Here is a 15,638-nt window from a genome sequence, read left to right on the forward strand (position 1 = left end):
AAAACACAATAAACTATTAAAGAATATAGAAAATATATCTGATTTAACCAGGGAGAAAACGTGAATTGTTAGTGCAATACTAACCAACTAAGCCTTCCTCCCTAGGACCTCTATTTCTGAAGCAGATTATCAGATTACACTATAGCGATGAGACTATTCGTATATATAAAGTTAGGGAGGGGATTGAGCATCCTCGTCAAATGGTTCAGTTAACTAAAAAGCTCACACTTTTGCTTCAATTAGACTACTATAGACGCTAAGCCCATAAACAAGAGATCACTAAAATTAAATGGGTTAGATCAACAAAGAACTATTTATCATCTAATGTTTTATAAAACATTAAAATATTAATATAAGCCCAAATAAATATCTAAGTTTAAGTAGCCGTTGAGACTTAATTAAAAGGCAAAAATTGAAAGAAAAAAAATTACAAGAAAAAGAATATAAAAATGTCATTTCAAAAAATTGAACCAAGTTACCCAGGTGACGAGGCAACAATATGTACCAATAAGACCAAATGCATATTTATCCCTTAACTATTGCATTATCTACTTTTGCTAACTGAATATTTGTGTGCGGCAAAAATCCCTGAACTGTCTCAAACGTTTGAAATGCCCTTCTGATAATTTATTTGGACGTAGAAATAAATTATAGGGTTAATTATTAGTTTAGGAAAATTATAATTATAAAAAAGAATGACTATAACTAGCCTACATTGAACATGTGATTTCAATAAAACCAAGTGATTTCAACACGTACATTGAACATATGTATGTCATGCGTTGCAACAAATAATTAGAAAACCATGCAAAAAGGCTTATCATAAGCATGTCATGTTAATTAAGTTAGCTAATGAAATATTTGGAAAATATAATATATTTATACAATAACACATTTAACATATTACAAATACTTAAGGAATATAATGGTAATTTGATCGAATATCTTTACTACTTTATCGTCTATTCTTCTACTGTAGTACTAGTATTCAAAGAATTAGAAATATTTATACTACTCCCTATTGTGCTCGAATGGTCTTGGTCGGTATCAGGGTTGTTCTCCATTAGATCATTAGATTCAATTCCAACACACTTTGGGATTTTTAGATTTTCATTTGCAACATTAGTCGAATCAGACAAGTACTGTTTCAAATCCTCGTATTCATCTATACTTTCTTCAATAGACTTCATTTTCTCATTGTCTAAATCATTTTCACTCACTGGTGGATCATTTGGTATGCAAGCAGCTTCTTCCAGCGCTATGTAATTGGGATGTGAGGATTCCTGTTTGGTCATTTTAGCAAAATGTGTACGTATATGAAAACAATTAAAATATTATCATATCATCATGTTATATTAGCAATTGAAATTAGCTGCATGATATGATAACTGTAAAAGCCATATATATAGTTAGATGTTATCAAGTTATTGTATACCTCAGCTAGTTATCCTGTTCCATTTTTGAAACCTTCATTCGGTTCGAAGTTGGTTTCTGCAGGTATTTTGGAAAATTCTGTAGAAACATTAGTACTAAGAAGTGTTTCTGACTCTTCATTAGCTGCCTTGTCAATGACTACTAGGACAGGTTCATTTGTATTGGATAAGATGTTGGTTTCATCTGTGAACTTTTCTGAAGCAGATGGTTCCTGTTCAAATTTCAATGCAAACAAAAATTCAATCGTTAAATACAAACTTTTGTTTAGTTTTATTCACCAGCAGAATCAAGAAAATTAGAATAATATAGAATGAGGAATACACATGAACATAACTGATTCATTTCTCTATTCCACAATCGCAGATTGTATACCAACCTCTAACGTTTCAAAATCACTGGTATTTGAAATGTGAGTTGATGAAACCCCCATCAAGTGCTTTCCATTTTGAGTCATAATCAAATTTGTATCATCAGGTAACTGTTCATCCGGTGAGCTACTTTTTGCCAATTCTTCTAGATCAGATCGTGGGACATCCATGTCCATCTCCTGATTAAGATTTGATGAGAAAACTTCATCCTTTCTATTCAAGTTTCTATCTTCTATTAAGTTGTCTTCAGTCTCAGTTGACTTTGACATGTCAGTAATGCCCTCTTGTTCAGTTTGTTTCTCACTATCTTCGGTAACTTTCAAATCTAGATCGCCCTTTAGTGATGGCTGGGCAGAGTCCTTAGCTCGATGTCCATCACGGTTTTCTGAACTTCCCTCATTATGCAAAGTAGGTTCTAATTCTCTCATTTCAGCTGGTTTTTGTTGACTTTCTTCTATTGCTCGTCTAGTCAATATTTGTGATCCATCTTCATCTTCACCTTCATTTTCCTCTTTTTCTTGGTCTTCTATGTCTTCAATAATCTCGGTTACTGAATCTCCTTCATCATAGATAACACTCCCCTCCTTCACAGACTCATCTGGAAGACTCCATGACTTCTGTTTATGGTCAAAATGGTTCAAATAAGGGATAGTGCATTTCTTTACTAGGGTCACGTTTAGAAAGAACGAATGAATTGAATTGTAAATCATTTGATTAAAAGATATAAGAAAAAAAATAAATAATAATAATAATAATAAGTTGCTCATTTACTAACACTATGTATAAGGTCACATTTAGAGAGTAGAATTGGATTGAATAAGAATGGATTCATTTTATAATGTAATTCTGTTTATGGTCAAAATGGTTCAAATAAGGAATAGTGCATTTTTTTTACTAGGGTCACGATTAGAAAGAACGATTGAATTGAATTGTAAATTATTTGATTAAAAGATATAAGAAAAAAACATAAAAAAATAATAATAAGTTGCTCATTTACTAACACTATGTATAAGGTCACATTTAGAGAGTAAAATTGGATTGAATAAGAAAGGATAATTTTTATAATGCAATTTTGTTATCAAATTAATGGATGCTGAAAAATTTAATCTATCTTAAATAATCCCTCTAGTATGGGATAACTTAATCTAATCCCCATCTATTCCCCATATTATCCTATCTGTTCCCCATTTTCATATAATTTCATGGTAAGAAAAAAGAATTACTACTTTGCACTCCAACTTTTTTTTCTTCTAAATTATTACTCGCAAATAATCAACTCATTTAATTTTTTTATGTTTCTTCTCAAATATTTTTTAATTTAATCTAACCTTATCTAATCTCCCTATCCAAACATGACAAAATATATTGCAAGTTCTTTTTGAAAATAAAAGAAACTGGTTATATGCATATGATCACATTGCGCGTGTAGTAAACAGATTAAGGAGTGATTTACTTAGTGACGAAATGGAAGAACTGATCACAGTTTTCCGATATATTAAATTTAAGTATTTCACTGAATTTCTTTTTAAGTATTGGTTTATGAAAATGGCTCACCTCTGTTCCTTCAGAGAGAACTTCAAATGATAAGCGTGCAGCCAATTGTGTTGTATCTTGGTTCTCAAAGGCCATTGTTTCTGAAGAACCAACAATATTCCTTAACTTTTCCACATCTTCCATCACTTGACGGACATCATCATAGGACTTACAATCAAAATTTGTCGAATTGGACAGCTCCACCTCAACATCATCAGACAAAGAATCTCTATCATTGGGTGACATGTTTCCAACTGTCATAGAAGGTGAACCAGCTTCTGAAACCTCTACCTGCATATCTGAAGCTATGGAGAATGTAGGAGTGTGAATATGTCCACCAGGCTCAGGAAAAAACATGGTGTTCTCCATTCTGTTCTTATCGTTTGAAGTAGGACTAGAATCATAATGGGGTTCTTGTGTTTTAGACATTGGACTAGTTAACATACTAGTTTCAGCGTTTTCCTGAGTTGGTTCTATATTGCTTGAAACTTCAGCTTCATTGGTCATTTCTGAGGAAGATGACGAGGTTGATTCATTGTTACTTTCTTCAGTCAGTTCCATGTCCATTTTGGATGTTCCTGAGTTTGATACACGAGGTTGACTCTCAAGAAGGAGTTCATTGCGAGGCTTGCCGACACCTACTTCTGACAAAAACTGTTCCATTAGAGTATCTTGATTTCCTGCTATGGTATATATATATATATATAAAGAGGTTAATTCTTGTACTATTAACAAATAATTAGTTTTTATGGTTATTGGAATTTTTCACTTATATTTAACTTTCAACTTAGATTCAAATGTGTTATGTTGATATGAAAGTAAATTTTTCAAGATACATGACACTGATATAATAGAATAATGCATATCTTGCTTCATATCTTATATGAATAGGAATTTTATATGATGATAAGAAATCTTCAGCTTGTTGAATTAATCCATAAGAATAACATATACAATTGGAGATCGAATTTCATAAGTTCATTGTCTTTCTCACAGTGAGACGACACCTTGTATACGTCATAATTTCATAACTCATTTCTCTTAATTGATCTCAAAATAATTTTAGTGAAAACAGCTTATCAATAATGAAGTATGAAAAGTTACAATAACCTTCAAAAGCACGACTCCATACTAATTAGACATTAAATTATATCCATTGGCAATATTAGTTCTTGGAACAAACTAAAAGAGATGTGGGGCTTAGTCCATCTCCCCTTGTTCATGTAGTTTAAAGAGCACAAATGGATAACTCTATTTCTAGTCTTCTACACGCTATTAACTTTAAGTTAATCTTACACAATTGCTTTATCTTTTTCCAAATTATTGGTTGCATATGATATGCTTTAGTTATAGGATGTCAATAAAATAATAGTACTTTGTTTACCTTACTTTTAACTCCAGTAACAATTTCATAGTGTAAAATTCTTATGTAAATCATTATAACGCAGACAATAAGAAACAAAAGAGCAAAAGATTTTGGGTTAGACCTGACTTCCTTCTGTATCTGGGTAATCCATATCCTTCAAAAGCTCTCTTTTCAATATTGAAGTAGTTACCGAACTTATGATCACGTCGGTCTTGATGAGGATGATGATGATGATCAGGTTCAAATTGGAAAGGTCCCAAACTAAAGCTCTCATGCCTGCAATACAACATTTCCTTCTGATTGACTGCTGTGAACTCCTGTTGAAAACTGTCAGCCATTAAATTGGGCTTCTCCTCAAGTGGGTCATAGGGAAGATCAAATGGGTTTTGCGTAGGTAAAAGGATCGACGGTGCCGAACCCGGAACTTGTAATGACTCATTCCCATTAGCCCCAATTGGGACCTCAAAAGGGTTGTTCCTTGAAACGAAAACAGGGGCTATTGTACAAGATGGAACAACACCGTCCAAATCCATTAGGCCTTTCTCGGCCTGTATTTTGAACAAAGTTCTCGCTCTTCTTTTGGCTATTAAACTCTCAAGCCTCCTGTTCCTTTCAATCTCAGAAAGCCCAAGATCCATAAGGTTCTTTTGATCATCTTCAGTCCATTCCATAGCCTTATTCCCACCATTCTTTATAGCCTCTTCTTCCTCCTCTTCGTCGACGTCGTCTTCAGAATCTTCAACGTTGTCAGCCTCCGAAACAACACTGTAGCTGTCAGATTTCACCAACTTTTGATCCGAAACATCATGTGGCAAAAGGGTCTTTGGCTTTGACGTTTCAGATCTAAAAAAATGGAGATTATTACCAGAATATGTAGATGAGCTTTCCCCACAAGCAAAACCCTCTCTTTCTTTCACGAATATTTTTGCGCTTTTGTCAGTCGTCAAGGGAAACATGTCGCTTCCTTTTCTTCTAGCTTGGACTTTCCATTCTCTGTTCCTGCCGACTATCGTTCGTTTACTTTTTTGTCGTCGTATGGGGGAGAAGCCCTCGCTAACGCTATCTCTATTAACAACGACATAATCTTCTTCTTTCACAGTGCTCGTCGGTGATGTCATTTTTTCTCTCTCTTTGACAGTTGCTTCGATAGTGGTTGTGGGTGGTCGTTCGGAACTCCAGAAACATCGAATGAGAATGGCAATGCAGATGAGAAATGGGGAGTGGTATAGCAGAAGATCGAAAAATATGTACACAAGGATGATTACTAACAAAATGCATGAAAATAATGGGTGTTTTTGTACACATACGCAACTAGTGTGCATGAAAAAACGAAGGAATCTCCATATGCAAACTAGTACATCTTCTGCATCAATAGCCATTTTGTACTAACATCAAAGTTCTAAAAAAAAAAATCAGCTAGAGAATGTTGCTTAGCTAAGGATTTGAACTGGGCATGAATTTTTTTTTCATTTTTTTTATAAGATTAAGTTAAATTTGGAAGAAAAACAAAAGGTGGTGGGCAATACTATACCCAAAAGGCAACCCAAAAAGAAAAAACATGTACTATAGGAATCCCTGCTTTGTTTCTTGAGGTTGTGGATTTGGGTTTTCCATAATTAGGAAACATCTCTTGTTTGAATGGCTTTGTGAGATCCTTTGTTTTAGGACTTTTTTTACCTTTCATTTCTCCTCCAATATTCATGGGGGCAATAAGGACAGAATAGAAAACAGACATTCAAAAATAACCATTGGTTTTTCATATTATCTTCTACATTTGCTATAATGAATGAGTGATGTTTCATGTATTTTTAAAGAATCATGCACGCATAGCTCTATTTCTGTTTTATAATAGGGAAAATAATAAATATATACAACTACTCATTTATCCCCAATGAAAAACTATAATTAGTAGTATAAGAACAATTTTTGTTTTAAAGTTTATCCAAACTCTAATAAGCTATTATTTCTATGGTTATCCAAATTTGGCTTTTTAGCTATGTTCATGTTCGTATGCATCCAGAGAAATGGGCTTTGATGTAAATGTAGAGAAATTCTAAACACATCAACTTGAATATTATTTTAATTAAGAGTGTGAGATGATGGCTTTAGACCATAGTGTTTGAGGACTTAGATGTAAAATAAATATAAAGTGTGAAATATTAATTTTACTTAAGACCCTAATATAATCTTAGAATTTTAATTAGTTTCACATGAGAATGTTGGACATTTTTTTTCAAAAGAATTTTAGTATATGATTTTATGTGTTTGGGGTCCACATAATCGACTAAGATTCTATGAATAATTTAAGTGGAATTTCATGAGATAAAAGTTATGATTTTGTGTTGAAAAGCCTCACATAAAATTCATATGTTTTAACCAAAGTTGCATTATTTAGTACTTAGACCATAGTTTATTTTTAATTATTTTAAGCTATGGTTTAATGCATTATTTTGGATAAATATATGTAACTCTCAGCACATAAATATATGCAACTCACTACAAAAAAAACGTCCTATACCGAGAACATCGTACCGAGTACAAGTTCTCGGTATAGATATTTTCCACACCCGCCTCCTTTACGCGGTTTTTTTTTTCTAGTTTGTGTACCGATGACCCTATACCGAGAACATATTCTCGGTATAGGGTCTTTACCGAGGTCTTTACCGAGAACGTGTAGTCGGTATAGTTAATTCAGACTCCCGCCTTTTTTACGCGGTTATTTCATTTTAGTTTGTGTACCGAGGACCCTATACCGAGAACATGTTCTCGGTATAGGGTCTTTATAATCTTCATCTTCCCCAAACAGAGAGCTCATTTCTCTGAAACGGAAAAACACCAAACCCCGTTTTCTCCGCCCCCCATTTCTGTTTTCCTGGATTTCGGCCCCCACAAACTTTGTTTTTGGTCAAAGTTTTCCTTCCAAAGGCGATTTAAGTGGCTATAAGGCTTATTGAGGTAATTATTTACAAATATTTCAGTTTTTCTTTTTTGTATAAATTGTTAAATTTTTTTTCAGTTTTGATTTTTTATAATGAGTTTTTCGTGGTATTTTTTTCAGGTTTTGCATTGTATACCAGCGGTTTTAGAGGTATTTCACATTTTCTTTGTAATTTTTTGGTTTTATTTATATTTTTTGCATAAATATATTTAGGGTTTTATTTATAATTTGTTTAATATTGTTAATATATTGTTATTTGTTATATTATATATATAATTTCTGATTATGTAATTAAAATAGGTAAAAATAATAATTTGTGATGAAAATTAGTTAAAAATTTAGTGATATCCAATTTAGAGGAAATAATATATTGTGTAGTATTTTTGTAAAATACATATATAGTTTTAAGATTTAGTTAGTTTAATCCTATGATAAATAATTAATTTATTAGTATGAAAATTTATTAATTTAATAATTTATTTTTTAGGTATATAATTTGACTTTTAGTTATAAATATATGTTTATATGAAAATTTAATATTTGATTGTTTGTTTTTTAGATTGAGTTAAATAATTTTAGTTTTAGATTATTAGATTTGGTTAATAAATTTTGATTATTAGAGTGAGTTTTGTTTATTTAATTTGAATTTTGTTGTTGTTGTTAATTTTTTTATTCTTAGTGTTGATGAATATTGATGCTTTGTTTTTGTTGTTAATTTTTAGTAGAATTATGATATTTTAAATAGAAAATTGAATAATTAATAAAATTTAGAGTAATAATTATAAATTATATAGTCATTTACAATGTATTTGTATTGCTTTGTGTATGTTCTGCGACTGGATATTTTTTTATGTATTATTTGCAGGTTTTTAAATTTTGGGATATATAAAAATACAGTCGTTATGCTGCCCAATTTTTTTTAGAATTAAAAATACTCAATAAAATTTATAATTTAAGAAATAGTGAATTGATAAGTTGTATAATATATTTTTAATCATGATTAAATCAAATTAACAATAACATTATGCAACCAAATTTTAATAAAAATAAACATTAATCCTGAAATTTTATTTAAATAAGTAATAAATCTTAAAGTAATTCTAACGATTTATTCATTTTATATATATATTTATGAAATTGTATAATGATATTTTGTAATTTTTGTTTGAATGTTGGGTATTCGGTTTTTGTTGGACTAAAGAGATTGCTAGCAAGATATTGAAGGCATTGGTAAGTTTTTTTTAATTTTTCTGTATTTTTTTAATTTTTTTTTCAATTTTTGAATAATTTATGTTTTTTTATATAAATAATATAATATTAATTTTAATAAAAATATGAAATTATTATATTAGATAGAATGTATTTATTTTTAGGTTTTCAAAATATGTATTAGTAAAAATGATATTAGGAATTGGAAAATTGTTATATGATTGATTAGTATTTTTTTAAAAATAAATTCTATGTTGTTTTGGTGAATTTTATGTGTATTAAACATATTAGTAAACATATTTAATATTTTTTTAGAATTGTAAAATTTAGAGATATTGTGAATATTAGTAGAAGTACTCAATAAAATTTCTAATTTAATAAATAGTGAATTGATAAGTAAAATAATATATTTTAAAATTAACATTAAAAAAATTAACATTAACATTATGCAACTAAATTTTAATAAAAATAAACATTAATTAAATAATTTAAGTAATAATTAAATCCTAAAGTAGTTAAATAAATTTTAAACAAATCTTAGAAATTTTGTTTAAATTAATCAAACTATTCAATAAAGCATAAGTAAAATATGTAATTTAATAAATACTAAATTAATATGTAAAAAAATAATATGTGTTAGTTCTGATTAAATAAAATTAACAAATATATTATTAGAAAACCATTATTAAAATTAAAATTAAAATTAAAAAAATTAAATTTAATATTTGTTAGTTTTAATCATTATTAAAATTAAAATTAAAAAATATGTTTTTAATATTATTTGTTAGTTGTTTTTAATTTTTCTGTATTTTTTTTAATATTTTTTTTCAATTTTTGAATAATTTATTTTTTTTATATAAATAATATATTTTAAAATTAAGATTAAAAAAAATTAACATTAACATTATGCAACTAAATTTTAATAAAAATAAAAATTAATCCTAAAGTAGTTAAATAAATTTTAAACAAATTTTAGAATTTTTGTTTAAATTAATCAAACTATTCAATAAAGCATAAGTAAAATATGTAATTTAATAAATACTAAATTAATATGTCAAATTTAAATAAGTTTAATAATATTTACACTGAAATATATTATAGTTAGATATCATAAAACAACATAATTAACTTCAAAAAGCATAAGACATTAAAAAAAACATATTTAATTATATTTGCTTTTTTCTTTGGTAATAAGAAATTATTACCAAAGATATAATAGTGTTATTATCACATAGTGATAATATTATTTTTTTTTAGTGTTCATCACAAGAAGCCTTAGACCCGTTTAGAGAGGGTGAGTCATTGAAGACCCTTACATTTGCCTCTCTCTGAATTAGGACACACACAAATTGATTGTAAGTTTGATGATTAGTGTTCTGTGCAGTGCTACATTCATACAATGTCGATCGACAAGAGTTGGATTAATTTGACAGATCGATTATCCGATGAGTATGAGGCTGGTGTGATGGATTTTCTCCAGAGAGCCCGGCAGTGCGTTGACTCAAGGGGATTGGTGAAATGTCCGTGTAGGAGGTGTGTCAACGTTGAATTTCAGACGATTGATGTATTAGAAAATCATCTTTTTGTAAATGGTTTTCTACGGAAATATACCAATTGGCATTGGCATGGAGAGGATGAAATAATACCAATGAGAGCTCGGATAGATCAAAATGATGAAGATGAAATGATGGATGTTCTCACTGATCTTATGCAAAATGACAATGACGAACAAGCGGAGAATGAGCGCGGTCAAGAGATACCTACAACTGACTACAGGAGTGGGCAACATTATAACGATTTGTTTGCTGAGATCGAGGCTCCATTATTCCCCGGGTGTCAAAATTACACTTCATTGAATTTCCTAGTGAAGTTAATGCATTTCAAAGTGTTGGGAAAAATTCCCAACAAAATATTTGATGGAATGCTAGAGTTGTTACATGATGCATTTACAGCCCCAAATAAGCTTCCAAAATCGCACTATGCAGCGAAAAGGTTGTTGCGGAAACTTGGATTGGGCTACGAGTCAATCCATGTCTGCAAGCATGATTGCGCACTGTTTTGGAAAGAACATGCTGGAAAAAGCAAATGTCCTGTTTGTGGAGAGGATCGATGGGTGGACAAGAACACCAAGGGAAAGAAAGTGCCTCATAAAGTGATGCGTTATTTTCCTTTAACCCCTAGGTTAATGCGAAAATATGCATCGAGGCACATTGCTCAACATATGAGATGGCATCACGAGCAACGTATAAAAGAAGATGGTGTATTGCGTCATCCTGCTGATGGGAAAGCTTGGAAGGACTTTGACCGAAATAATCCAACATTTGCAATGGAACCTAGGAATGTGCGGCTTAGATTGGCTGCAGATGGATTCAATCCCTTTGGTAATATGAGTCTGTCTTATAGTATGTGGCCAGTAGTGTTGACGACATATAACTTGCCACCATGGTTGTGCATGAGAGAAACTAATTTCATGTTGAGTTTATTAATTCCAGGACCTCATTCGCCAGGAAAAGATTTTGATGTTTTCTTAAGACCATTGATTGATGAGTTAAAAGAATTATGGGTGACTGGTGTACAGACTCGAGATGCAGTCGATGGCAGTTTCTTCACTCTTCGGGCAGCTTTGATGTGGACTATAAACGATTACCCAGCAAGGAGTAGCCTTTCTGGATGGACTGCTCAAGGTTATCATGCTTGCTCTACTTGCAATGTGGCAACACCATCTATTCGTTTACAAAAGAAGGTTGCTTTTTATGGTCATAGACATTTTTTACCAATCAAACATGCCATTAGAAGGGACAAGAAGACATATGGTGTCGTTGAAAAGAGATTACCACCACAGCCATTAACCATGCAAGAAATGTTCACACAGATGAGTTTTATACCTGATTCTCTTCCTGGTAAGCATGTCAGTTATGGCGGCCAAAAAAGAAAGCGTACAAAAGAGCAAGTTGGTTGGCGGAAAAAAAGTATATTTTTTGAGCTCCCATATTGGGCCAACATAATGTTGCGACACAATCTAGATGTTATGCATGTTGAGAAAAATGTGTGACAGTTTAGTAGGCACAATAGTTGGGCTGGAGAATAAGACCAAAGACACAGTTAGTGCCAGAGTAGACTTGGAGAAGATGAAGATGAGACCAGAGTTACAGCTGAGGAAGTTGAATGGTCGGATACAAAAGCCTGCGGCCAAATTCACTTTCACTGTTGAAGATCGCCAAAAGTTTTGTCGATTTCTTAAATCAGTGAAGTTTCCAGATGGTTTTGGATCTAACCTAAGGAAAAATGTGATTGATAATGACAATAAGATAACTGGTTTGAAATCGCATGATTGTCACATCATTATGCAACGCCTTTTGCCAGTTGGTGTGCATGCATTCCTAGAGAAATCAATGAGTACAACTATTATTGAGTTATGCACTTTCTTCAAGCTCATTTGTGCGAGAACTCTAAAAGTCTCAGATTTAGAAAAAGTCCAAACTTCAATTGTTGAGATTGTTTGCAAGTTAGAGAATATTTTCCCACCTGCTTTTTTCGATATCATGGTCCATCTACTAATACATTTACCGGAAGAAGCAATACTTGGAGGACCGGTTCACATGAGGTGGATGTATCCTTTTGAAAGGTATATGAAAAAATTGAAGAATTATGTCCGTAACAAAGCACGTCCAGAGGGGTCAATAGCAGAAGGATATGTGGTTGATGAGGCATTAACATTTTGCTCCATGTACTTGAAAGGTGTTGAGACAAAGTTCAATCGTCCAGACCGAAATGTAGATGTTGGTCCATCACTTAAAAAGATGTCGGTCTTTCGATCTCAGGGTCGTCCAATTGGTAAGAAATCATTGACAATTTTGGAAGATGAAGTGAAGAAAATAGCAGATTGGTATATTCTAAACAACTGCAATGAGATCTTGCCATATCTTCGGTAAGTAATTAAAGTAGTTCATCATTTCATTGCATGTTTATTATAACACTTATTAGTAGCTCTTAAAGTAGTTGTTTTTGTTTTTTGCAGAGAGCATAGGGAAATTCTACAGACTAGAGGTGTTGAAAACCTAGACCAATTACATAGAGAGGAATTTCCTAATTGGTTTTATAATAAGATTTATCATCTTCGACAAACAGGATCCTTGGAAGTAGATGAAGAATTAATCTCTTTAGCAAACGGTTCTTCAACTCGTGTTGCGTCGTACCCTGGGTGTGTTGTAAATGGAGTAAGATTTTTGTGTTATGACAGGGACAAGAATCGCAAAACTCAAAATAGTGGAGTCTCTGTAGCGGGTGTCGAAAATAGTACTTATTACGGCCAGTTGGAAGAAGTTTTAGTGATGTCTTATCTTTCTGGTTGTTCTGTTGTATTATTTAAGTGCAAATGGTTTGACACTAATCGGTCTTCAGGATTAAAGTTTGAGCAAAACATAACGAGTATCAAAACCAGTTCGGAGGCCTTCAAAGATGATAAATTTATCTTAGCAACTCAGGCTAACCAAGTTTTCTACATTGAAGACCTTAAAAATAAATCTCATTGGAAAGTCATCCAAGAAGTGCATCACAGAAATGTGTGGGACATCCCACTAGTTGAAGAACAAGCGGAGGATGTAGAAGTAGATGTTATGCACGACACTAGTTCCTCTAATTTCCAATTATTCGTTGATCTTGGACCGTTGCCACAAATCAGCTTTGAACGTACGGGGGCTCCATTACAATTTGTTGAGATAGATAATGTTGCAATTGAGGAGGAGAGGGAGGAGGAAATGGAAGAAGAAGAGGAGGAGGAGGAAGAGGAAGTGGAGGAGGAGGTTGAATATGAAGATGATGAAGAGGAAGATGAACACATAGAAACCGATGATGATAGTGAAGATTATTATAGTGATAATTAAGTGGTAATTTTATAATATGTTGAAGTAATTATTTTTAACAATAAATAATTTTATATTGTCATTTTTAACTGATAAATGTAATTTTAATATCGATTAATTTGACAGATATGGCTGATGTTATTGCTCAATCTCACGGGGGTGATGGTGGAGGATGTGATCCTCCACGTGGACCGGCAGATATCCCAGCTGATTGTGAACGAGGTAATATTTTACACATTGATATACTCCTTAAAATTTAACAATTAATCCATATTAATTTTAAAATATTGAATTTGCATACAATAGCGCCTCCAAGTAAACGTGGACGCCATAAGGGATTGAACACGCGGGAAAAGAGGGAACAGTTGGGGCGTCCTCTCCCTCTCGAGTGGGATGTGCGGGGGAGAACATATAAAGAGATCGGAGAGTACAGCTCAAATTTCTCAAGAGAGCTCGGATTACTTGTTCGACAGTACACAGATCCGGACTGTCCTCAATGGTCAAAAGTACCAAATGCCTCGAAAGAAAGAATACTTGCACATTTGGAAGTAAGTAGTTTATGTATTTTTATGTTAATTCTCATTTTATGTTATATATGATATTTACTAATAAATGTTTGTAAATTAGGATGATTTGTTTGATATTGGGCGTACTAGATATGGAGAAGGGCATATGCCTGGGATCTTGAGAGGCATTGATACTTCGTGTGCTAAAAAGTATTCTGACTGGAAGTACGATATTAAAGAGCACTTAACGATTAATGGGCCACAAAATCGTTATGGTGGTTGCACGGATACGCAGTGGCAAAAAGCAATTGATTTTTTCCGTCGCCCAGAAATTACGGTATTAATTTCTTGCTAAACTTAACTATCTTAATTAAATATATTACTAACGATAACTTTTTGCAGAAACGTTCTGTGGTCAACAAGGAAAATAGAAAGAAACTGAAAGAGCTTAGCTATGGAGGTTCTCAGTCAATCCCAGCCTTACGCTATAAAAAGGTTAGTTAATTAATTATTTTTTAGTTTATTTTTCTTATTTACGTTTAATTATTAATTTTATAAAAATATATGTACGTGACAGCGCAATTTAGAGACTGGGCAACTTGAGTCCATCCCGGATAGCTGGATGGATACTCACCATAAATCAGGCACAGGGTGGGTGACAGAGACAGCAAAAAATACTTGGGTACGTTAAGTTTTTTTAAACATTTTTCAAATTTTTAATTGTTTCAAAATTTTAATTACATTATACATTGTATCACAGGAAGAATTGCGTGCATACCGCGACACACAGCAGACACAGGCAACTGATACTGAGAGTTCCACACCAGTTTCGAGTGCGCCTGAAGATGAAGACATATCTTTGGTACAAAATGTCTTCGGAAAACGACGGGGCCACCAGAAAGGATATGGACGTATCCTTAACATAAGGGACCGAACTCCATTTGATTTTCGTCCTTCACAAACTAGAGATGAAGAGTTGTCTGAGATGAGAGAGCGTCTTCGACAGTTAGAGGAGCATGTCCGGACTCATTGTATCACCCCGGGATCTCAATCTGCCCCACCACCACCACCCGATGATCCTGATGTTGGAGCACCGACTCAGTAGGACTTATGTATGAATTTTATTACAATTGACTATTACATTATCATGTTTAAGACAAGTCTTTATTTTAATTCAATGAATACACTCTTATGTTTTTATTTATATCTTTAATATAAGTGTTTTAATTTTATTCTATTTTCTTATATTTAATTCAAAATAAATAAATAAATAAATAAGGGAATAACAAATATAAAAAAAAAAAAATTGGGGACAAGTCTATACCGAGGACATTGTCCTCGGTATATACCACCAAGATGTCGGTATATACCAGTACGATGAGAAATTGGGGTTTGTTGTACCGAGGACATTTTCCACTTTCT

The 15,638-nt window shown here is 32.2% G+C and overlaps 1 protein-coding gene and 1 long non-coding RNA gene across 3 annotated transcripts; one reads left to right on the plus strand and one right to left on the minus strand.

Annotated features, from left to right (window-relative positions):
* Positions 1 to 840: 840 nt before the first annotated feature.
* Positions 841 to 6,334, minus strand: LOC133791222 (uncharacterized). Of its 2 annotated transcripts, none has more exons than XM_062229150.1 (5): positions 4,823 to 6,334; positions 3,357 to 4,015; positions 1,811 to 2,419; positions 1,436 to 1,645; positions 841 to 1,283 (listed from the first exon to the last, which is right to left on the minus strand). In XM_062229150.1, the coding sequence occupies exons 1-4, from the start codon at positions 6,078 to 6,080 to the stop codon at positions 1,445 to 1,447; spliced, it is 2,727 nt and encodes a 908-aa protein (XP_062085134.1). In that variant the 5' UTR covers positions 6,081 to 6,334; the 3' UTR covers positions 841 to 1,283; positions 1,436 to 1,444. The 2 variants fall into 2 exon arrangements, with proteins under 2 accessions (XP_062085134.1, XP_062085133.1); XM_062229149.1 differs by having other exon boundaries at positions 3,357 to 4,018.
* A 5,026-nt stretch (positions 6,335 to 11,360) lies between these two features.
* LOC133789552 (uncharacterized) lies at positions 11,361 to 14,706 on the plus strand. The gene is made up of 3 exons (XR_009873607.1): positions 11,361 to 11,532; positions 14,017 to 14,553; positions 14,619 to 14,706. It is a non-coding gene; the product is annotated as an uncharacterized LOC133789552 (long non-coding RNA).
* The last annotated feature ends 932 nt before the right edge of the window (positions 14,707 to 15,638 follow it).

This window comes from Humulus lupulus, chromosome 7 (genome assembly GCF_963169125.1).
Source record: "Humulus lupulus chromosome 7, drHumLupu1.1, whole genome shotgun sequence".
Lineage (NCBI taxonomy): Eukaryota > Viridiplantae > Streptophyta > Magnoliopsida > Rosales > Cannabaceae > Humulus > Humulus lupulus.

Excerpts from the sequence above, each read along its gene's own strand:
- LOC133791222 (XM_062229149.1), bottom strand. The coding sequence starts at position 6,080 with ATGGCTATTGATGCAGAAGATGTACTAGTTTGCATATGGAGATTCCTT. Across the intron at positions 4,019-4,822 it reads CAGATACAGAAGGAAGTCAG|CAGGAAATCAAGATACTCTA; the intron begins GTCTAACCCAAA and ends TATATACCATAG. Across the intron at positions 2,420-3,356 it reads TTCTCTCTGAAGGAACAGAG|AAGTCATGGAGTCTTCCAGA; the intron begins GTGAGCCATTTT and ends GACCATAAACAG.